This window comes from Rhinolophus ferrumequinum, chromosome 9, assembly GCF_004115265.2.
Source record: "Rhinolophus ferrumequinum isolate MPI-CBG mRhiFer1 chromosome 9, mRhiFer1_v1.p, whole genome shotgun sequence".
NCBI lineage: Eukaryota > Metazoa > Chordata > Mammalia > Chiroptera > Rhinolophidae > Rhinolophus > Rhinolophus ferrumequinum.
In genome coordinates, this window is record NC_046292.1 from 18,793,175 (window position 1) to 18,818,433 (window position 25,259).

A 25,259-nucleotide genomic window follows, 5' to 3' on the forward strand; every position below is an offset into this window, starting at 1 on the left:
CTGGCTACCGTGTTTCCTCAAAAATAAGACCTAGCCGGACAATCAGCTCTAATGAGTCTTTTGGAGCAAAAATTAATATAAGACCCGGTCTTATTTTACTATAAGACCCGGTATAATATAATACAATAATAATATAATATAATATCACACCGGGTATAATATAATATGACATAATATAATACTGGTCTTATATGAATTTTTGCTCCAAAAGACGCAGTAGAGCTGATGTCTGGCGAGCTCTTGTTTTCGGGGAAACAGGGTACAATACAACATATGAGCCATGGTCATGAGCCTGGAGCACATGCGAGCCCATTCCTGTGCCCCCCTCTGCTAGACGGAATCCTAGCATCTTTCAAGGCCTGGTTCAAATGTAACCTCTTCTCTGAAGCCTTCCTTGACCCTCCCCATCCCCACCTGTGCTCCCCCTCCCCACAGCAAGTATTCCTTCCTTCCCTGTATTCACTGTGCACCAACAGCATGAAATGGTGGAGAGAACATAGACATGAATTATTCAACAAACATGCCAGGTACTATACAAGATAGACACTGGGGTTCAAGGACAAACAACTTGTGATTTCTGCCTTCAAAGAACTTTTAATTTAATCTAAGAGGTATGGATAATTTTCAATATAACATGGTAGGTAATCATTCCGACATATAATAGAAGCTCAGAGGAGCACTTAGTACACCTGGAGGAGGAGATCCCGGAGTTGGGCCTTATAGATCAGCTACAAGGATGGCAAGGGGTCTCCAGACGGGGTAACAGCAAGGGTACCACGTGGAGGTCTGAGTGTGCTCTGTCTCGGCGGAACTACACGCAGTTGATAATTCACTCTTTCTTGCTTCCTTCCCCGCCCTTTTTTCTCTGTTTTCATTTTAAAGGAATCTTTTTAAAAGATTGTAAAATGGGAGGAGATAGATTGCAGAAGAGGAGGCTGGAAAGGAAGACAGGTCTTGAGTCCTGAATGCCAGGCCAAGGCACTTCGATAATTCCACAGTGAGGAACAGGGGAGATGCAGTTAACATTTGTACTGTCAGTTTAAAAACACTTTCTAAGTTACAAAAGTTAACACAGACTTAACTTCTAAAAATTCAAACAACTCAGAATTATGAAAGTAAAATGTGAGATTTGTGTTTTGGGTAGGCCACTCTGGCAGGGATATAGGTTTAAGATTTATAAGATTTGTGGGTTTATAGGTTTAAGGGGGTTGATCAGAGAAAGAGAGGCCAGACGGAGGCGAGGGCAATAGTTTAGGTGAGAATGAGTAAAGGTCTGAACCAGGGCTGTGTTGACAGAGACAGAGAGTAGGGGAGAGACAGAGAGATGCCAGAAGTCCTTAGAAGTCTGACTTGCCTCTTACTGGCTGTTGTCTCTCTAGGCAAGTTACCTTACTTATCTGAGCCTCCATTTCTTCATCTGAAAAATGGGAACACCACCACCTACTCTCATAGGATTACTGAGAGGATTAAATGAGATGATGTATGTAAAGGTCCTACTAAAACCTGGCATAAAGTAGGCAATCAACAAATGGGAGTTCCCTTTCCCCATTCTCTTTAAGAATTATTTATTTCTGTCTCCTCTGGTAGAGCATGAGCTCCTGGAAGGCAGAGATCATTTATTATCACTGTATCCCCTCAGCATCTGGCACATAAAATATGTTCAATACATGTTTATATGATGAAGAAAGGGTTAGATAGCTCCGAAGTATAAGGAAATCTGGTTTCTGTAGGCACAAGCTGACCCGGCCCTCAGGTCCACTTCCTTCAGAAAGGCAGGTCTGATCACAAGTGGGAGAGTGAGCAATGGCATCCATCAACAGTACCCTGGAAAAACACCTGAGAGGGAGCATAACTCCTGCTGAGTGAGAATAAGAAGCATCATTAGCTAGATGTCCTTTGTCCTATAGAGAAGGAACCAGTGTGTGATTGACTTCCACCCATTTGGCCTTCTCAGAGTGACAGCAGCAGAAATGATGCTTTTAAGAAGCAGTGGGGCTCTCTGCAGCCTTCACACACTTCCCTGTCAGCCGTACTGCTGCCACACCGCTGTCAGTGCTCCTTCGTGTAACATAGGCACCGGCAGGGTTTCATTGCTTCGTGCCGCCCATCCAGGTTTCCCTAAGCCCTGGATCAACCGACATGGCCTCTGAGCTAGGTGAAGGCTTAGGAATCTCAGACCCCATACATCATCTGGTCACAGAGCTCTGTCTCCTCAGGCCCCTGTTGTAAAGGCAGGGTCTATTACTATCTGGGGGACTGCAGGCTTTCTTGATATTCCACTGCCTTCACGAAGGGCAGTGATGCGGTAGGAGGGGTGTCTGAAATAATTCACACCCAGATGCCTTTGCTAAGGAAGATCAGTAAAATGGCATTTTGACAGAGGTTCTTATGGGAGCTGGAGTGGCACTAGACAAACGCACAGCCTATCCAAGCATCTGCCCTTCCCATACCTCGGCTTCAAGCAAACAAAGTCAGCTTGATTCAGAATGAAATCCAAACCACATGCATGTACCCCACCCAAGGCAGTCTCATTCATTCTTGCCAATTAAAAAAAAAAAATTACAGTTGAGCTGGCTTTCCCTCAGCTCCAGAACAGACTGGGCTACCCCCCATCTTCCTCCTAGAGAAGAATGGCTCCAGCTACAATTTGTGTCACTGTTGTGTTCACGCAGCTTGCAAAACTCCCAATACCCCAGAGACTGCAGAAGTAATTTGTACCCTGAACTTGGACCTGGGGGCTTGCAGCACAATTAAATGTGTACCAGGGTAGACAAGTCAGCCAGAATCTCTCTGAGTGCATGTTTGCTTTACTCCTCTTTGGGAAGAAAAGGGGGGTTGTTGGGTAGATAAAGACTATTGGCACATTTGAGGCTTCAGCAAAGTCAGGCTACATCGAACAGCTCGTGCAATTACAGACACATTCCCCAACCCAAGATACTGCTCTGTGAACCTCCCACTTTACACACAGAGAATTCTGCTCTGTCATTCCATCTGCAGTTTCTGCTGCAGCCCTTCCTGCCACCCTTCCCACAGATTTCTTTTGAAGCAGGTGGAGGGGGAGGGGGAGGGACCCTAGAGGGTGGTGGTAGATGAAGAAAGGGTTGAAGGGAAGCATCTGTACCAAAAAGGAGCCTCTCTTTGGGGAGGGGGAGGCAGGATGCATTTTCGCATTACCTAGGGAAGGCAGATGGGGGAGAAATAGGAACACAGGAGGAGAAGGAAACTAAATAAAGAGTACCAACGACCCCTGAGGGCAAAGCACAGGCTCTCTGCGGCACTCACTCAGGCTGCCCAGCTGTCGGATGACATTTGCCAGGGTGATGTTGGTCATGCATTCCAGCTCGCTTCTAACGCTCGGCAGCGTCTGACGGCACAGGTGCCTTGGCTCGATGTTCCTCGTTACTAACGGCATGGTGGACCTGCTTCAGGCAATGTTCTGAATGATGAAAAACAACCTAAAAAAGAAATAACAGGAAAGTATTACTCAACCACAAATTCCAGGCACACTAGGGCTGTGTGAGTCTTTTTCTTTTGTCTTGCTCTGATCTAAAACAGCTTGAAAATCATCTTCTCTCTCCCTATCTTTTTTTCTGTTTTAGACCTCCTCACTTCCCACCCCCCTCCCCTTTTTAAAAGGTTTGCTCATAGAAGGCTTGACGGATAAGTTTAGAAATTCTGAACTGGTGACTGCTGACTGAGGTACACAGGCCGCATAAAAACCTAAAAACCTTAAAATAACAACTATGCTCCAACCAACAAGCGTCTCCAGAGGCAAGAAGGCATGGTCAGAAAACTGCCCATTCAGCAGGTCCTACGTAATGGTGCACAGATCCCATCCGTGGGGTGTCCACCACCAGGACAGATCAGATTCCAGATGATCAATTATAAGGATCAAACAAGAGCTTCTGTCATCTGATAATCTCCACGCTGAAGTGAAGTTGCCCGTCGTGATTCCACTGATCTACATCAGGACATAACTTCTCTGGTTCTTCCCTGACGGATGACTGCTAATGTACAACTGAATACTAGCTGTCAGTATCTATTAACACTACGAAAATTTCGTCTGTAAATTGACAAAATGAAAGAACATCAAGGAAAATTTTACATGTTCAATATGTCAAACATGATGCCGAGTAAACTGTGCTATTAAGATTCCCTAGCCTTTTCTCTTCTACCCAACAAGCTCCTTTCTCTCTCCCATCCGGTTTAACACACCTGGGCCAAAGGGCTCTTAAGACAGCAGGAAGTGTCTGGAGCAGATCCGGAAACCTTCCAGTTACTGTTTCTTATCCGGTCGGCTGAGCCCCTTTCCCTAGGAAATCCCCCAGCACTTCAGGTTCACGCTGAGCTATTGTTTTAGACTTAGATTACAAAATTCCTAGCTTTACAAGGATAGGAGCAGGTTTTAGTCTCAACAAAATGGATATGACTACAGCCAAAGCACACTGGGCTGTGGTCCTGTTTTCCTATCTTGTGAAACTAACGACATCTAAAAACACTCCTAATGATTTTTGTGCTAGGGAAAATGGCAAATTCACTTCAAATAAAAAGGTAACATATCCAAGTCCCCATTATTGCAAATTCCTCTTAAACAAAAAAAAAAAAAGCAAAACAGGTTTACTTACATCAAATCTTAAAACACCAGTTCATCACCAAAAAAGTTGATTATGAATTAAAAAAATGCTTGAACCAAGCTAAATATCATAGATCTTAAAAGTGAACCAACATACTGTCCGACCAAAAGCAAAAAGCAAAAAAAAAAGCCCTTCAGGCTCAAAGAGGGAGAAGCAGAACCCTGTGGAACAGACTGCTCCTTCTTATGGACATTCTGATCTGCTAAGAGTAAAAATAAAACAGGAAGCCAGCAGCTTGGGGAACAAGATTTCCTGTCACCAACAGCAACAGCCCAAGAACCAAGAGAATCAGCTGTTTGCTCATAACTTTGAACCTCCCTTTAATAGTCACTGTGTGGCAGCTGTGCCTATCTTGGGGTGCAGAGGTGTTTCCTGAGTATTTGTCTACTGTCTAAGGAAATAAATTTCATTCCGTTCCTCTAAGTTCCCCTTTGACTCATCAGGTTTTTTAACTCAAATTCTGGACTTTTCCTTTCCAGTCTAACTCTTCTCCTCTTTTACTTAATGTAAAGGGTATCAGATACTAAAGATGCAATCTTTAGTAACTCATGGCAAAAAGAGAGGGTTTAGAGGAAAGGAGGAAGGGGTTAACAAATAAAAGAACCTCTCAGGGTTCTGTATACCACCCTCCAGATGCCCTCAGACTCCCATACTTCAAGCTTTCTGGAAGAACCTGAAACTCAAAAATGCAGTCAGAGATGATTGAAAACCACCACGTGGTTCCCTCCATTGGCAATAATTTCAGCTTCTCAGAAGACCTAAAGGAGCCAAATCCTCTTGAAATTCTGTGTCGAATGTGGCCAATGACAGGGCATTCCAGAAGTTGTCTCTGGACACCTAATGCAAACTGGATTCCAGATGGGGAGGCAGGGGGCAACCTGTCACACCTTGGTTCTTTAGTATTAATGCTTTCCCAAGTGGTTTGGGTAAGCAGACACTAATGGAGCCAACTCTATGTCATATGGGTAGGGTTTACCTGAAATCAAATTTTCAATAGCAAGATTGCTTTCTCTTGCCCAATGAACCAGCTCCCATAACCAGCTAAAGAGTACTCCAGAAATGACAATGTCCATAACCATCAAGACGAAACAATTAGAAAAGTATATCTGCTACTAAAAAAAGTCATTTAATATGTTTCAGAGCCACCAAAGAGAGACAAGAGTCCCTGTTATATGGAATTACCTGCATCACTGCTTATTTTTGTTTTGAATACAAAAGGTTAGTTATATTTTGCATAAGAAATATGCAATAATCATGATCTGAACCACAACAATAACTTGACCAACAACAAAAAAAATCCTACGTTCAGGTGAACATAAACCTAGAAATGGATAAAGACTTCTAGGCTCTTGACTCTCTCTGCTTCAAGCTGTGGAGTTGAGTGAGACATGTTGGGTTAGTCCTGAGTCTGACACCTGACTAGCTGTGTGATCTCAGGCAAATTTCCTAGAGATATTAAATAATATAACATATATAAAATGTCCACTACCAGGTTAAAAAAAGGTAGTTACTTGTAGTTCTACGGACCCTCACCAAATCTTTCAGAAAAATCAGTTTTATTCATTGATAAATCTATTTTAAAAGTTTTGTGTGTTTTTTTAAAGTGTGTTTTTCCAGGACTCATCAGCTCCAAATCAAGTAGTTGTTTCAATCTACCGTGTTTCCCAAAAAATAAGACCTAGCCGGACAGTCAGCTCTAATGCGTCTTTTGGAGCAAAAAAATAATGTAAGGCCCTGTCTTATATATAGTAAAATAAGACCGGGCCTTACATTAATTTTTGCTCCAAAAGACGCATTAGAGCTGACTGTCCGGCGGGGGGGAACACGGTAGTTATGGAGGGCGGAGCTCACAGTGGCCCATGTGGGGACTGAACCAGCAACATTGTTAAGAGCCCTGCTTCTAACCAACTGAGCTAACTGGCCACCCATTAAAACAGTTTTAACCCTGAACTTATTATACAGAACACAACAGTCACATATATTTAAAGATGAAATGTTAGACTTTAATGAAATTTGGTGAGTTTTTTTCTGGAGGTTGCTCCCAGTCATGCTTCTGGACCTACTGACGAACATATACTCTCTCTCTCTCTCTCCCCCACTTTCATACTGGGTTCCTCATCTGAACCACAGAACAAACAAAATTATTAGAGTGACTATTTTCTCAGTTCTCCTCAAGACTGTACATAACTAGCACCATTCCAGATGCACTGGAGAAAAGTTAATATATTACATACAATGGATGCCTAATGGCACCAGGGTTTAATTCTCTCATAGAAATCCAGTTGAGAAAGGCTCATCTATCACCAGTAGTCATTTAGTGGAATATTTGAGAACTGGGCGTTGAGGAACTGCTGAATTAAGGAAGCGTCACGGTCAAATCTGCATTTTAGACAAATCATTCTAACAGAAGCAAAGAAGTTGTATTTGGGCAGGAGAAGGCGGAAGGTAAAGACCAGCTGGGAAAGTCTTCACAGGCTAAGAAGGAGACAATAGAATTGGAAAGACCCACCACAGCTAGCAAATACGAACTGAAAAACCACAGACAGGTTACAGGGGTGAGTCCTGATATATACAAAACTCCTGATAGTTTTGTGCATTCATACTTGCAAGTGATAAAATATATGTTTCTTTATTGAGTATCATGGAAAGAACTAAATGCTAGTGTCAGTTGACAGAAATGAAGAGAAAGTGAAGAAAACCAAGAAAGTAGTGGTTCTTGGCTGAGAAAAGTTTTGAACACATGGACAGTGGAATGCTCTGTCTTCATAGAATCAATAAAGTTCTTTTTTCAGTTATACTTTTACTTTAAGGAAACGATATGCTATAGAGGTGTTTGCTAATTTGGGGATTAGAGATGGTCTTACCTTGGGGGATGTTACATAGGGAAGGAATTAAATTAGAACCGCTGAGAAGATAAAAGTTACAGGGAAGTAGATTTGTTTAGTTAGTTCCTTTCCACTAGAGCTGTCCTATATTCAAATGGGTTCTCTGTAGAAGTTATGAGTTCCCCAGTACCATCCTCTGGATGGCCAGCTATCAGGAATGTTGGGGGGACATTCCTAGACTATGAAGATGTTGAGAGGTCAGACTGGATGACTTCTACAATGGCTTCTAAATCAAAGATGACAGAATTCTCACTCTGGGCTTCAGTTTCCTTATCAGAAAAATAAAGGGACTAAGCTGGATGATCTTTATCTGAAACTCCTGGATTTGCTTCTACCTAAGCTGCCAGAACCTCCTCACTTGGCCAACACCCACTTGCATTCCGAACACAAGGCCAGAGCAGGTCTAGGGACTACAGATAGGGGTGAATCGTGGCCTGAATCAATCGATTCCCCAGGTCTAGAATCATCTAGTCACCAGGACCCACGATCCAGAATGGTCCAAAGGATGCCCCACACAGAGCCCTGAGGTTAAGTTATTTATAGCCTGGGAGGCTCCCAGACTGATCTGGGAGTTGACCACCTAAAAAATTAGCTTTGGCCCACTTCCAGACATCCAGCCAGGCTCAGCATCAACCCCCATCTTTACCCCTGGCTATTTCCAGCCTAAGTGACTTGAGAATGAGTCTAAGAACAAATAAAAGACTTCAGGCATCCCTTCCAAGCCACGGCCGGGCAGTACAATGACTAGTCTAGACTGTCAGTACCATGCAGGGATTCATGCTTTGAATTGACAACTGGATGAGGTGTTCTTTCAGGTCCTTTCAAATAGTAAGATTCTGTTACTCTCTATATTTGAAGTTATCATGGAATATTTATATGTCATATTTGGTCAGTGTAAAGTCAAAAGAAGACTTTGACATCCAGCCTACACTCTGAACTCTCACAACTCGGATCCCAATAGCCTGCAGCAGGAGTGGGGTGAGAAGAGAGGTAGGAATTGGGAGGATGGAAGAAGGTAATAAAGGAAGGCTGCAAGTGAGAGGGAGGATGCACTCATTAGTCCCCCACTCTCTGACTTCCTGTTATGACCAGGACAGAAGACAGATGACTACTTGATCTGGCAATGATCTTTATTAGTAGCTGTTTATTATAAATAAACAACACTTCACTTAGAGTCAAGGTCACTGATAACACCTGCAGATTTCTATGGTCACATCCAAAGGCAAGTATATCTGAGCTATAGCAATAACCGCAACAACAGAAATGCTTCTCAAGGCAGTTCCTCTTTGAAACATACCCCCAAAATGCTGATCAGCAGTAGCTGGGGATGACAACACGTGGGGATGTTGTATGTGTGGCAATTAGAACTTCTGCTTTTTCACTTCAGCATTTCCCACTGTTCTATAGTTAACAGCATTTGCATGGGGGCATATGAGAAGAGTTTTAGTTTATAGACCAGTTTCCTCTTTCAAGAGCTAAATTTCTTTATGTTAAAGAATATGCATTCGAAAAGGGTTCAAGAATTTCAATTGAAAAGTCAAATAATCATTTGACTTCAAAATGATCAACAACACACATGCTTACTGTGATCTAAGTTTATCTAGTAAAATGTTGAAAGACGCTTCACGCCGTTGCATATAGCCATCCTCGTTACCTTGCAACCACCACCAGGATGAATGCCTCATTGTAGACTTAAAGCACCCACCCACTTCCTGTTGAAATACAGGGTGGGGCTGAACCTACAAATATAACCAGACTCTCTCAACACAAGGCATTACTGACAAATCAGGTTAGCTCACGAATGCCCAAAAGAGCTGGTAAGACAAAAATGGAACTCCTGGGACAGAGAAAGTATCTGACAGGGAGAACCAAGAAGAAGAGCTTACTTGTGATGTAAAACCAGGAGAAATTTCCAATTTCATAAAGGAATGATACCAACTATGGACTTACACTCAAGAAACGTAAGGCTCCTTCTTGTCCCGATTTAATTTGGGGAAAGTAGCCCAGGAAGCAGGACTTCTAAACTCCACGACCTTACTCCTTGGGCACACTGTACATCTATCAAAGACCATTCACATCTGGCAATTCCGTAACTTTCCATTATCTTTGGGAGACAATACCACTTTTTGTTTTTACCATTATTACTCTTCAGTCTTTAATCACAGCTTGCTCTTAAAGCTAAAATTGGGGGATCACTTTCCTCTTCAAAATTGGTTTCTTCTAGTATCAACTATTCCATGGAAAACTGCCTCTTAAATGACCAAAATTGGGTTTACTTTTTAGTAGGATCCATCTGGTTGTCCAAAAGAAAATACATTTAAACTGTATCAGAAACCTGAATTCTAGTCCTTACTTAGTCTAATGATGACTGGTAATTGGAGAAAAAAATTTCAATTCATCCTTCTAGTTCAGCTGTGAACTGCACTGAAAAAATGCTTAAGAGATGCTATATGCAAGTGAGATTTTGTTTGCAAAGTATTCTGAACTCCAAAGAAAAGATTTATTCACATAAAATATTTCTTGTATCTCTATCTTGGTCCAAGTTCCTTGTTATGGATCCACTTAAATTACATAGGGTCTACAATGGTATCACTGACGATTTTCAGTCAGACACAAAGTTCATTTTACTTTCCCAGTTTAATGCCAATTTCTAGCAATACCCAATTCATCAAAATGGAATGGTTTGAAATATTCCAAACTACCCATCTAAATTGGCTTACTTTTATACTGTGATTGGATAAATATAAATTATGAATGATTTAACTCAGACCTGGAGAAATCTTACCCTTAGTATTTGTAGGTACTCAAGTACCAGATTTCTTTCTGAGCATTATATTCAGAGGAGTTTAACAGAAAAAAAAACAACTAAGCTGCTCCGAAAAATATATACCAACACACAAAAGTATCAATCCTCAGCAAATCAGTTCACAAGATTACTAGAAATATGTCAATAACTCACAATATTGTAATAATAAACTCCAAAAGAAGTAGCCTTCATTTTTGAGAGCTTCCTTTCTTATTTATAGCCAATGACAGAAGAGAGTGATCTCTAGTTGGTGGTGCTCAAAAATTTGAGATCAGAGGATAGATACAAAATGCATTCCTCTCCAAGTACCTGGTTTGAGTACCTGGGAGCAAGCCAAACCTGGGCACGTGCTGCCATTCGGGAAACACAGTTGGCTTTTATGGAAGAGTGTCTAATCCCACTTCACTACCTTGCTCAGAGATGGAAAGGATGGAGCTAGGCTGTACCCTTTCTTTCCTGGTTCCTGCAAGGAGCAGTGAGTACTGCACTAGGTTAAGCTCCCTACAGACAAGGCACTGGAGCACCCACTGCTGGATTAGATACAAGGGCAGGTCTGAAAATGCGGGAAGGAGATAATCAGAGCCGAATCGCACATCAGGCACCAAGTAAGTCTCATTTCATCCTGCCAGCTGTCTAACCATTCATTTTAATCTCTACGATGCCTCACTTCATACTTCAAGCTTCTCTGCAGTAACTGCTCCCTCTCTGGGATGGAAAGGCCAAAAAGAAACCGACTTTACACAACTGAGAAAGGCCAGGGAAAAAAAGGTTGCAGAGCAACAACAAAAAAGGAAATTCAGCAAAATGTTTTGCTGACAGCTCAGGGCAATATACAAACATACCGCGTGGTCATGGAGCAGGCAGAAGCAGCAGTCCTGGGTGTGACTGTTAATATACCAACTTAAGTGAAGAGAGAGACCTAGCAACCACAACTACATCTGAACACCAGGGAGTGGAATTATGGAGCAAACTGACATTCAATTCCATATCAACTATTCTACTCTGCCAGCTGTAACAAGAATTCATTCCTGAAAAAGTGTCACACACTCATCTGTCACTAATGGCCAAGCCGCCAGCAACTAAGAGGGGAGCTTTACATCTACTTCCTCTCACAAGGTCTGTTCACCACTCAATACATGGGATTTATAAGGAAAAGTCCTTGAGCAGAGGGGAAAGTAAGTACCCATTCTTTTCTTCTACCCTCAGTTTACCAGGCGGTTCCCAAGGCCCTCAGGACCTAATAAGCAGTGGTGCAGAGCAGCAAGAATGGGGACATCAAGAGAGAGGTGTGGGTTTTAACTCACGACCACCAAATTTTAGCTTTGGGACCTCGGTAAACAGTTAAATCTCTTAGTCTGTTTCCTAATCTGTTAAATTCGTATGATGATTCCTAGTTCGTAAAGTTGTGAAGAAAAATGAAATAATGCATGTAGACAATGCTTAACAGTGCCTGGCACAGAACAGATTATTGCAGTGGTGGTGGTGGTGGTGGTGGTGGAAGTACTAGCTCTGCATCTATCTAGCATTTAACTATGGGCCAGGCACTGTTCTAAATGTTTTTATGTGGTTCTCTTAACCATTAAACAACACTACTACTAACCAAGCTTTAGGTTGTATTAATGGTTAACTACTAATTATAGTACTCTCATTAATCAATGAATATTTATCAAGTAGACACTAGAAGACACAAAGTATAAAATCCCTCCCTTGACTCCAAGAGCTTGCAATTTAATTGAACCAGATAAAACCAAAGTAACAATATGGCCAAGTTCAGTTATCAAATGGATAATGCAGTCAATGATGACAATAGAAAGGATGGAAAGATCACTGAATTGAAGGGACTGAGCCAATTTCCTGGAACAAAGGTCTGAACTGGGCAGGATTTGTATATAAAAAATAAAGAAGGGATGGTTTTTCAGGTGGAGATAATACAAGCAGAAGTCTTGAACTCTACCACTAAAAATATAGAGAAAAATCACAATTCTAATGGGCTTTTACCATATTTCATCAAGTCTCAGATGCAGCTGATTGTTAAGATGCATCATGATTCAAGAGACGTTAAAATGTAGGGAAAATGCACATCTCAGAATCAATGAAATATATTTCTTTTTATAATGAGAGGGTGGACAAGATGATCTTTAAAAGTTCTCTCCAACCCTAACATGCTGATTCTATAACTCAGACTTACAAGAGAATATTCCAATTTTACCAAACAATACCATGGGAAGAACAAAATTAATAAATATAAGAGACTGGAACTATATTATTTCTTTGCAAGGCTAAAATCTACCACTGTCTCACTAGTATGTTCATGTTTTCCTTTACAGTTCTAACAGCTGTTTTAATGTCCTTGCCTGCTAATTCTATCGTCTCTGTCATTTCTACTGACTGATTTTTCTCCTAGTTATGGGCCACATTTTCCTGGCAAGTCTGGTAACTTTTAATTGGATGTGGGACACTGTGATTTTACAGTGTTGAATATTTAGCACTGTCATCTTCATTTCAAGAGTGTTAAGCTTTGTTCAGTGACTAGTTCAGTTTGATACCTCTGGGGGCTTGTTTTTAAGCTTTTTAGGGTGGGTGTAGAGTATAGCCTTTACTCTATGACTATTTTAACTCCAGTACAAAGATGTGGCCCTTCTACAATCTCTACTGGACACTCAGTGAGCAACATGGCCTCTCTACTTGGGCAGGTAGGAACTCTAATACCTCCCCACTCTGGGAACCAGACAGCTCATAGCTTCCTCGTCACTCTTTACCCAACCTCCTGGAGTTTGACCCCAGGCATGTGTGTGGTCAGCAAAGACTCAAGGGGACCTTGAGGAGATTCCTAGAGCAGATTTTTGGCATAGCTCTCCTCTTTCCAGAACTCTATCCCACAGCTTCCAGAGGCCTCTGCCTCCCCTGAACGACAATATTCGTCTCTTCAGTTCAGCAAGACCAATGTGCTCGCCTGAGGATCTCCCACCTGCTCCATGGTTAGAACACATATTTAGGCAGAAGCCAGAGTGATCACGTGGCTCTCCTCCTTTATTTCCCTTCTACAAGGGATATGCTTATGGTGATGATAGCCTTGTGCTTCCTATTTAGTCAGGATTGATTTCCACTCTAGTTTCGCAAGGCCCCCAATCATAAAGAGGTATTGTAAAATTTTTCAAGTCACACTAATTTCAACTTATCTTCAGTAAGTGTATATCATGGGTACTTTTAGAAAAAATAACAGCAAAAAGTAGGTGTCTTGAAATTAAATAAGAAAGCACAGCAAATAGAAAGGATAGCATCACCATAAGCAAATAACATACTTGAATAACATATTTAATTAGTTTTTTGAATGATCACAGTTGAGAACAATGAAAGAAAATTTGTTTTTCTTTTTTTTTTTTTTAATTAATCCACATATATAGGTGCTTACCACATTTAAAAAAATCAATAAAACTTGGTGAACCCAGAGGCATGTTCGGTGAAGGGAATCAAGGATTCCCTGACCACTAGTTCTGGGACTGCAGGCTGGTTGATCTCTCGGAGCCGCATCTGTAAAATGGGGGAAATAAAACCTACCTCATAGGATGGCTCTAAGGATAAAATGAGGTAACATATGTAAGCCTCCTAGGCGAGTGCCTAGCGCCCAGTAGGTACTCAGTAACAGACAGCTCTCATCATTACTAATTCAAAGGAATGCTGAGCCTGTTTGGACTCATAGCCTAGTGGTAATGAAATAATCTAAGGAGAGCAGGTCAAGTTAAGCAGCACTGAGCACCATACAAAGGGCTCTCCTAATTGGCCCTCTTTTCTTTGGTCTCAGTGAAGACCTAGTAGTAGGTGGGCCTCTTACCTTCTGAGACAGACTCTCCAGGAGTGTGGAGACAAATGCTAAGAAAGGAACCGATGGCCTCTGCTTACATTATGCCAATTTTAAGGATTAAGACAAAGGGTGTCAGTCTTCCATATCATAGTCAAGAGTCAATTCAGTATTTTCACTTTAGGTACTTTGAAAGCAAAATAGTCTCAAAGGGACTATTATCTGGATTGTGGCATTTCTTTAAAAAACAAAACAAGGCCGGCCTGGTGGTTCACGCAGTTAGAGCTCCGTGCTCCTAACTCCAAAGGCTGCCGGTTCGATTCCCACATGGGCCAGTGGGCTCTCACCCACAAGGTTGCTGGTTCAATTCCTCGAGTCCCGCAAGGGATGGTGGGCAGCGCCCCCTGCAACTAAGATTGAACACGGCACCTTGAGCTGAGCTGCCGCTGAGCTCCCGGATGGCTCAGTTGGTTGGAGCACGTCCTCTCAACCACACGGTTGCCGGTTCGACTCCCGCAAGGGATGTGGGCTGCACCCCCTGCAACTAACAACGGCAACTGGACCTGGAGCTGAGCTGCGCCCTCCACAACTAAGATTGAAAGGACAACAACTTGACTTGGAAAAAAGGCCTGGAAGTACACACTGTTCCCCTTCCCCCATAAAATCTTTAAAACAAAACAAAACCCTTTCATCTTAAAGGCACAAGGCAAATGTCACCACTTCTAAGAAGCCTTCCTTGACTCCTCTATGGGGTCTGAAGTCATTTCTCCCTCTCCAAAAGTTCCAAAGAGGTACGTTGAACCTTTTTTTAATGATAGTCACTACATTCTATTTTGTAACACAGGTTTTTGGAGTGTACAACTCTCTGAATACAGGAACTGAAAAACAAAGTATCTTTAAACCTAACAGAAGTAGTCCCAACAGCAGCTATCTGGAGACAAGGTGGGGTTCTTACATCTGCTCAATAAACATTTGTTGAATTCCTAAGAAGTGCCAAGCATTTATTCACATTTTCTTGAAAATCTCTACTCCTCAAACAAAGCTGCAAGGTAAGTAGTAGCATTCTGATTTGACAGTTGAGAAAACTAAAACTGAGTAAGAGCGATTCTGTAACTTTACCAAAGTGAGTCAGCTTTTAAACCCATGTCCATCTGTATCCAAAGTTCATGCTCTTTCCATGACACCATAAACTGATTCTTCACGAAACACCCAAACCAAGAAATTAGAAAAATATGTCCATATTTCTCGTTTTCATATACAAGTGCCACCAAACCCGACTAGTTTCTTCCCCCTTGAAAAAAAGACTGCAGGCTAACACAAGAAAGTCTTCCTGACATATTTACCCTAGAACTGAAATGGTGTTAATGAGGATACCTACCATACTGCTTTCTCCCTCTCTACACCCAATTTTAGCCAGCTGCTCAGGAGCTCACATCTTTCACTTTAAACAACATAAACACTGGCTCATTTAAAGTGCCAGCCTCAGACAACGTGTTCAGATGCTATTGCTTTTCAAACAAACTCCTGTTTTCAAACAGCTAGGCATTTGGGGTTCCGTCACTTTTGACGGGTTACTTTTATCTATAGGGTCCCTGAGAGTCACTTTAAGTTTTATTCTCTGTGCACTGTTCAGCTCATCAAATCTTGTCATTGGGGACTTTTTTTTAAAAGCAGCTAATCTTTCATCTTCTTTTACAATGAACCAAAACACATTCCTATGGGTAATTCCTAAACTGTATATGTATATTTTAAAAAATAATATTCATCTGACCATTCTTCAAAAAGCACAGTTGTTTTTCCTTTTTAGCCCAAGTAAAGATAATTATATTAGAAGTGAGTTTCCCCCATCTCTTTCTGCATATGGGGAATACTGAAAAGATAAGTCTTTTTTTAATTATTAAATGTAAATAGCTTATTAAATATAATCCAATTACTTTAATTGTAAAAAGGAAGTAATTACAATATGTACATGTATTCTTGCCTAGTAGATTTAATATCTTAAATTAATCTTTTCACCGTTAATACTTTAAATTAACCTTTGACATTAGAAAAATGCAAGAAACTGATGTCTCTTTTAAAATATATATATACATATACATATACATATACATATATATATATATATCTGTACTTTATGGATCTGTGTTGTGATTTCACCCAGAAACAATTTTAGTGGGAACAGCCCCTACTCCCACAGAGAGGGGTAATTAAATACCACCTGCCCCAACTGAACTGTTATTTCTTGTCTGCCGTAAATCATGTTAAAGGGTCTGTTTTAAATTCTAATGCCTTCCTGAGACACAAAGCCAAGAGACGACTTCTGTGGCATTCAAATTATCACAAAAGCTTTACTTAGAAGACAATTCCACACCAAAATCTGTTAGAACCATGTCTTTGGTATAGTGGCCTACATTTTCCATTATCTAATTTCCATTCTGTTACTACCAATCATAGCTCCCAGAGACCACCCCCAATCATTCTTCTTGCTCTCTGGCCTCTAGGCCCTCAAGTTTGCTGTGAAAACTTTTTCCCTCAACAGCCCTCTGGTTCTTTGGTTTTTACTCTTTCTTGGTGACCAACTGTAAATAAATTGCATAGCTAAGTCTCCATGAATTGTTTTGAAAATGGACTCTGTCGCGGTCTGTGCACTGAAGAACTTCTATTAAAATGCAGGGGAAAGGCTTACATAGAAGAGGAATTAAGAAGATTGAACTTTGTCTCCCGCCTAAGAAAAATCTAACAATGAGTGTTAAGATAGGAATATGTATTTAGAAAAATTAAAATTTTATTTAGATTAACCCAGAACTTTTCCCCAACTTTAGAAATAGCAAGAACTGTATGAATATATATGTTGTACAGGTATCAACTGGGGCCATGTTTTTACAACACTTTCCCTCCAATGTAAAGAAGTTCTATTTAAAGTACTAAACAGCATCATGTGTTTTCAGCAACTCTCCAGGATTTCACCAAAATAGATTTTCCTGTTCAGACCCTGTATTAAAGAGCCAAAGGTTCAGCTCTGCCTCATTATACCATTTCCCAAAACGAATGAATGAAACGGAGGAGGCTGCCTGTGACTAACCCCTTTGGTCATTCAGACAGGAGCCATGCTGAAGCCGTTCCCGACTGCAGAAGGCTGGCTTCTGCTGTCATCCAGGCTAACTACGGAAAGCTATTTTATGATCCAAAAGGATAGTGACATGGGTTACTGTGGGTTCCCTCATCCCAAACACTGTAATGGATTCTGAACAGTTACCAAAGGGTAGCAGAAGAAATGATGCCTAATGTCTGGTGATGACCACAGTCCTCCAGAAGGACAGTGCCATTAAAAGACAACGAGAAGTAATCTCAGGTAAAAAGTGCACCAGCAGCTAAAACTAAGCCCCTTTCGAGATTTAAATGATTCGAGTCTCATCTTGATAAACGGGTATTTTTGTACAAAATATATCTTATTAGGCTAGCCCTTGAAAGTTAAAAAGGTGCCTTTAAATGGCTGCTGACCTAAAATTGCCATGTCCCATGCATTAAAGGGGTTGATTTTCCAGAAAAGAACAGGAAGATGCCAAATTCTGTACAATAGAGATCAGAATACTATTTGGTGAACCTATTCTGCACCTGTGGAAGCAAAGGAATGACTGGCTCACACACCAAGAGGGAGGACGGTATTTATGTGGGCTCTCCCTGACCTCTTTGGCAGCCTTTTTTTGTAAGAAGTCCTTTTTTTGAGGCTGAGGGGTGTGCCCAGGACTTTCAACTACCCATTCAAGCAGGGTTACGATTCCCCTCCTCCATAATTAAGTTCCTTTTCCCACTCTCCATGCATGCATGAATTGCAATGACATTGACATGGGGGCCTGATGTTAGTCTTTGAAGGTCATTTGAATCCCCCTCCTTCCAAGCTGCCTGAAAAGCGATGCATCATCTACTTCACAATGCTCCAATGTAGGGTTTGACTAGATGGTACTCAAAGTGGAGTCGCTTAAAGCATAAAAAGAAAGAGGGCTCCAAATTCAAGTTATCATAAAAAGAACAACTCAAAGAAATAAAACATTATAAATCTCAGTTGCTCAAGAGACAACAGTAATAGAAACACTAACCAGCTAACACTGGGTGGGTGAGAACACTTCCACTTGACAATCCCTTTGATTTAGGAAAGTAGAAGAGGTCATTCACAATATGGCTCCCATATGGCTCCCATCTCACCTCCTATCACATCTTCAGACATACATACCCTTCCCTGAAGTCCTACAGACCTTTCCATAGCTCCCCACTGCATCATGTTCTTCTTGCCATCATACTATTGCTCAAGTCTGACCACCCACCACACCCCCACCAACTCCTACCGTCTTCCAAGATTGAGCTCAAGTGAAATATCTCCCTCGACATGCCTTGCACCAAAGGAGGCTGGTTCCCTTTCTTCCATACCCTCTTTAAACTTCCGTGACATCCTGTGCATGCCTAGCGCAGCACACTGCATTCAAATGACTGATTTTCTCACTTGCTCTCCCACTAGACTGAATCTGCGAGGATGGTCATCAGTCATCTCCAATCCCACTGCCTACTACCATGCTAGGCCCTGAGAGGATGCTCAGTAAGTATCTATCAAATGAATAAAGCCACAGTTAGTGGCTCTTGTGTTTTGGTCCTCATGCAGGTGAGGATGGGGAGGGTGTCGGGACTTCGTCTTACAGCACTGCTTCCTGACGGAAAAGAACCCAATCTGAATAGCCTAAGTTCAACCTCGGTTTTAGAATTCAAATTTCTAATAGCTCATCAGATCACAAGACAGGATCTACATACACTCTCCAAGTCCTAGGAAATGACCAGGGGTCTAATCTGGTACAGAGAAGAGGGAGACGTCAAAAATTAAAAACAAGGGGTGGCCGGTTGGCTAAGTTGGTTGGAGCGCAGTGCTGATGGCAGCGGGGTTTGCCGGTTTAGTCCCCACATGGGCCACTGTGAGCTGCACCCTCCTTAAAACAAACAAACAAACAAATAAATATTAAAAACTAAGGCCACTCTGACCAACACAAGCTATCCGCCACCTCCCTTTTATTCATGCACCTCAAAGCTCTTACTCCCTAATGTAAAGAGAAAAAATGATAGTTATCAGCCAAAGATAAATTTCCAAAAAGGCTAAGGAAGGTCGGAATAGGGTAAGTCATCAAAATCAGCACATGTCTAAAGCTTGAAAGAAATCCAGGGTGTCATTAAAATCACCAGGCACTTGGCCTAAAATGTTAATAAGCCTCTGAACCTTTCCTTTCCCTCCCAAATCAGCTTCCTGCTTCCCTCCCCTCAGTTCTTTTTCCCCACCTACCAGCCTGCCTGCCTTTCTCTTTCCCTTACTTTTCCTTTCTTCCTTCCTTTATAAATATAGATAGAGAATCTGGCAAACAAAGGACAGCTTCAAGCTACATGTGGGATTTGTATAAAGTGATTCTTCGTTCATTGGTTTGTTCATTCATTCAATGAACCTTACGTACTTGGCACTGTGCCACACACTGGGAATATCCTCGTAATTCAACACTGCGCCTGCCCTCACCAAGACTGAAAACTACTGAAGGAGACAAAGCAGACAGTACTACTCTGTGGTAAGTGTGACTGCAAATGTTAAGCTCAAGGTGTAATGGAAGCATCCAGCTCAGGCTAGGGGCGGGGGCGGGGGGTCAGTTAAGAAAGGGTGTCTTAAAGGACAAAAAGGTTAGTTAAGAGAAGTTTCAGGTGGAGGGAGCAGTGTGTGCAGAGGCAAACAGTGTTCCAGGAACAGCAAATCGCTCGGTGCGGCTGAAGTGCAGGAAGTCATGAGTGGTGAAACTAATAAGGCAGGCAGAAGCTGAGGCACAGAGAGCCTTGTATGCCACACGACAGCACTCGGAGTGTGCTGAAGGCTACTGGGAACTATTTAAGATTGAGGCCAGAGAGTGACATGATGGATTTGCATTTAGAAAGCTCTCTCTGGCAGCAGCTGGAGAAGGGACTACATGAAGGGGTGAACGACTGAGGCAGTAATCCAAGTGGAAGCACTTCTAATTGATCCATAGAATCTACATAATGGGGGAGTTGCGACATAAGATGATAAAGTGTCCTATACTGAGTTTGAGACCAGGCTGTCACTGATAAGCTTTGTCTCTTAAGAGATTAAATTACTTAATCTCGGGGCTTAGTTTTTACATTCTGAAAAATGTGTTTATGTATGAAAGCAGAACTAGGGGAAATACTAGGTCAGGTATCACCAACCTTAATGTTTTAAAATGTACAGGTATAAAAATTTCTTAAAGCATATGTAAGGCATAAAGAATAGTGATACAGCAAATATCAGTGTACCTACCACCTAATTTAAGAATAATTACCATTAGCTTTAAAGTCCCCTGCATGTCTCTCCCCAAACCCATCTCCTTCCCTTTTCACCCTGAGATAACACTATCCGGAAATGTGTTTACCATTTCCTTGTTTTTCTTTATAGTTTTATCACATTTGTATCTCTAAACATTATATTGTTTAGTTTCACGTTATATGAATTGAATCATAATGTAAATTCTTCTGCAACTTTTCATTCTACAATTTGTTGAGATTCTCTGTTGCTATAGCTGCAATTCAAACATTTCCACTGTTATATAATATTCTACTGTATGGCCATGCCATTATTTATCCAGTCTAAAGCTGATGGCTATTGGGATTTTTTCCCCCAGTTTGGATGTTTTGTTTTTGCTATCGCCAACAGTGTTGCTATGGATATTTTTGTGTATGACTCCTGGAGCACATGTGCAAGAGCTCTTGAGAGTAGATACCTAGGAGTGTGACTCCTGGGTCATGGGGTATGTGCATCTTCAATCAGGAGATAATGCCAAATTGTGTGGCAAAATGGTTGTACGCATTTACACTTCTGCTTGCTGGGTTCTGGTTGCTTTGTATCCTTGCCAACACTTTGTCAGACTTTAAATTTTGCCACTTTGATGTACATAAAACAGTGTATCACTGCAGTTTTAATCAGTATTTCCCTGATTGCTATGAGTCCAAGCATCCTTAACCCTTTTTGTAGAAAGGAGCTACTTTTTATTTTTCTAAAACACTGACATCAAGTCCCTTCTCTGAAAGCCTAGAATGGCTGGAGGTCACTCAGAATGCTGCCTGCCAACAATTAACCAGATGAAGATTGGTTCTGTCAGCACTGAGGTAAAACTGTATGATCAAATCTCAGGCATATTGACGCCTGACACAGAGGCAAACCTGAAATTTTTCATCTGAGAATTGAAGTGAGAGGGATTTTTAGGACTGAGACTGAGAAAAAGGGAATGATCAGGGCATAACGTGTGGTACTGAAGGCCTTTCCGTTCTGCTGGTTCCTTCCCCATGCTCTCCACCTGAGCCACTGCTCACCACAGCGGCCCTCCTGCACTCTCATGCCTCTGTGATTTCATTCAAGACATTTTCTGCTTCCTGGAATACCCACCTTTTTTCTATTTGGGTTTTTTTCCCCCAGCTTCTTGAAATTTATTAATCCTTCCCTGCCCAGTTCAAATGTAATTGCTTCCAGGAAGTCATCCTGACCCTGTTCCTCAGAAAGAATTAATCAAGCCCTCCTCCGTTTCCATAGCACTCTATTATTCCTCTATTATAGCATCCTCCCATATTCCAGTTGTAACAGGGACAGGATAGACTGTGAGCTCTTTGAGGGAAGGGGCTGCCTTTTAAATCCTGAGGTGCTGAGCAGCACTTCTGTCATCCATCAATCCCTCATAAATTATTGGATAAGTGGAAAGAGGAACAGAACATGCTAAGAAAAAATTCTCTAAACAATCTGATTTGCTGACTATGAAAAACAATCAGAGAAAAAGCAAGGAAGGAGAAAGGGAGTGAGAGCTAATGAAGAATAAAATGTGACAATTAGATCCCCTTAATAGAGATCCATGTCAGCAAGGGCAGGAAGTGAAGATGTAAACCTATAGTCACCTTCCTAATTAGGGTCAGTAGCATGGAAAAGTGGAATTTATAACTGATTCTAAAACCTTAGGCTGTATCTTAAAATTCACCTGGAAATTATATGGGCATGGTGTTTTCTGTAGAAGTTGTTTAACTACAATTTCAATGTATTTAACAGTTAAAGGTTTTCAATTTTTTTCTTGAGTCACCTTGGTAAGTTATCTTTTGCTAGGACTATGTCCCCGTTATCGAAACTTTAAAATAAATTGATACCATATTCATAGTATTCCTTAAATTGATTAGCAAAACTTACTGCTATTAGGACAAAATGGCTAGAAGAATGGAATAATGGCTGAGATAAGGATCCAAGACATAATAAAGATTTTAGATTTGAGATTCCACAATATTGAGGCATTTTCATGTGTCTTTGTGTTCCTAGGATATACACTTCTTTTGGACAGAGGATCATATCTATCATAGTCATTTGTACATAATGTGTTCTCAAAAATGTTTGTTGATTCCCTATATCAAAACAAATGCAAAATTGATCATTCAATAGGTATTTTATTATTTTAATAGTTGATTTTGATTAATATACAGTTGACCTGAGTGACATTTGCAGGTGTCTTTAAAATATTTTTTTAAATTAAGTAAAAATTCGTTTCAGAAGCCACTTTCATTCATTAAATTAGATGTAAAAAAAAATTTACCCATTTAAATATAGCAATTCACTGAATTTAAAGAAAAATCAGCCAGTATAAGAAATTTAACAGCTTTGAACTATAAAGTACACATTTTTAAAAGTATTAGAGGATTATTGCTACTATAAAGGCATACTTCATGATTTAAGGGAAAAAATCATTTTAGTGGTTTAAAGAAAAATAAGTTATGTTAGTCATTTGTTTTATCCACTCCTTCTCCAACTCTTAATACCATAGTAGCTAACTGGAAGGAAAACTCTGATTTAAATTTCAGCACCCTTGCCCTGTACCACCTTCTCCTGCCCCAGCAGATGTGTACTTGGTTAAATACATTCTGTCTGAGGAAGGAGAAGCAAAGAGGTACCTACCATGTATAACGTGTACTTTTTTGCCCAAATTTGTGAGGGGAAAAATAAGGATGAGCATTATACATGGGTAGTACTAATTCTGTATTTATGTAAATTGTTAATTCTTTTATTTATGCTTATGAGTTAAAAGTGTAACTCTAGAAATCAATACGCAAAATACCCTGGAATACGATAATCGATAATCGGTTTTGTTGAACTTACAACGAACTTGCAACTACAGAGTTCTTGCCCTTCTACCATGCATAAATATAGTAACTTGTTACCTGTACATAAAATTTCTTGTACCTTGTATCTGTTCTTGTGTTTTGTAATTATTTGTTACATAAAATTTCTTGTATGTTAAAAAATAAATGCTAATTGGGGTGGCCGGTGAGCTCAGTTGGTTAGAGCCTGGTGCTCTTAACAAGGTTGCCACTTCATTCCCACATGGGCCACTGTGAGCTGCGCCCTCTACAACTACTTGATTGAAACTACTTGACTTGGAGCTGAAGGGTCCTGGGAAAACACTTAAAATAAAAATACCTAAATGTAAACAAATAAAATTTGAATTAAAAAAATTAGGCCCATAATGTGGGTGTGCATTATATACGAGAGTACATTATACTCGGCAAAATACAGTAGTTTGATCTTTAAAAATCCAGAGCAGATTGTATTAGGTTGGTGCAAAAGTAATTGCTGTTTAAAATAATTGTAAAAATCACAATTACTTTGCACCAACCTAATACTAGAATAATTTTGAAAGCTTTTTTTAGAGATTGACCAAAAAATACTGTTCCTCTATCAGTGACGGTCAACATCTTTAACTGGACACACAGCTCCAGGAGAGTATTATTGCAAATAAGTACAATTAGAAGAATGGCAGTGGACACTGCCTGGGCAACAGATCAATGAGACAGCACATACACCTTTGATTCTACACTGTCATCCTTTTTAACAAACATTAACAGCCTCCAGTTACCATACAATAAGGTTTCCCCAAATGCCTATGGGAAGTTGACAGTAGTAATACTTCTCTGCCAATCTAGTAATACAGATGCATTTTACCAGCTCCTCTTCTTGTAGAAATCATGTTAATAAAGATGTTTGGGGATTTATGGTTTTAAATGCCAATATTTTTTAAAACTGGACAAGTGTTACAGAAATTCCTGTTGGTATTTTTCAGACTTGGAGGAAATGGAGTTTGACAAAGAGTATTTCCCAAGTGGTCTGGAAGGAAGCAAAAGAATTAACAAAATCGAGAGGAGAAAATGTGAAACCGCATCAGAAGATTTATTGTTGGCACAAGAAAAAAGTGGCTTATATATTGTGTAAATAAGAATCCATGGTAAATAAAATTCAATTATAATGAAGCAATTATCATGTCTTATCATATTTGTTCAAACTGGACTCTGCCAAGAAGTATCCCTTTAGGATGTCCATTCATCTTGGTTTACATCAATAGAGAAATTATTAATAGAATTCCCTCTTACTCTTACTCATACAATAAATTATATGATCACTCTATCCTTGAAGAACCAGAAGGCAGAGCTGTTAAAACAGCTCAATGTGCAGGACGCAGTCACAGCCCCAATTAGTTAACATTCAGCACAGATGACCTCATTTATCTAGCACCATGAACAGAACAGCAGAACAGCACCGTGATTAAGAACACAGCTTCATCTCAGCCCTGCGATCTCCACTCCAGTGTGTGACCTAAGGACATTTTTTGTTTTACTTTTTATTTTGCAATAATTTCAAACTTGGACAAAAGTTGCAAGAATAGTACAAAGAACTCCCCTATGCCCTCCCTTTACCTACGTTCACCAATTATTAACATATTGCCACATTTACTCTTTCTACACACACACACACACACACACTTTTATTACTAATTTTTTAACCATTTGATAATAAGATTGCAGACATGGTGCCCCTATCTCTAAATACTTCAGGAGTCAAAGTCTACTCTTAAGAACAAACTACAGTACAATTATCACATTAGAAAATGTAACAATGATACAATATTATCATCTAATATAAAGTCCGTATCTAAATTCTACTAGCGCCCCAATAACTATAGGAATTTTTTCCCTCAACCTAGGATCCCAATCCACAATCATGGGCAACCTTCTTAATCTCTTAGTCCCTCAGTTTCCCAATATGT

General features: G+C 40.6%; 1 protein-coding gene and 1 long non-coding RNA gene across 4 annotated transcripts in view; one reads left to right on the forward strand and one right to left on the reverse strand.

Annotated features, from left to right (window-relative positions):
• WASF2 (WASP family member 2) overlaps window positions 1-25,259 on the reverse strand; it is a 70,648-nt gene that overhangs the window by 16,725 nt on the left and 28,664 nt on the right. For 2 of the 3 annotated variants that reach the window (XM_033113539.1, XM_033113536.1), the window contains exon 2: window positions 3,283-3,455. In XM_033113539.1, coding sequence (XP_032969430.1) covers window positions 3,283-3,412 — 130 coding nt within the window. In that variant the 5' untranslated portion in view covers window positions 3,413-3,455. Of the gene's footprint in view, window positions 1-3,282; window positions 3,456-4,625; window positions 4,759-25,259 lie in introns of those variants that run through there. The other variant, XM_033113537.1, reaches the window with a different exon arrangement.
• Window positions 7,064-24,582, forward strand: LOC117026644 (uncharacterized). Its single transcript, XR_004423799.1, has 3 exons — window positions 7,064-7,189; window positions 18,638-18,715; window positions 24,279-24,582. It is a non-coding gene; the product is annotated as an uncharacterized LOC117026644 (long non-coding RNA).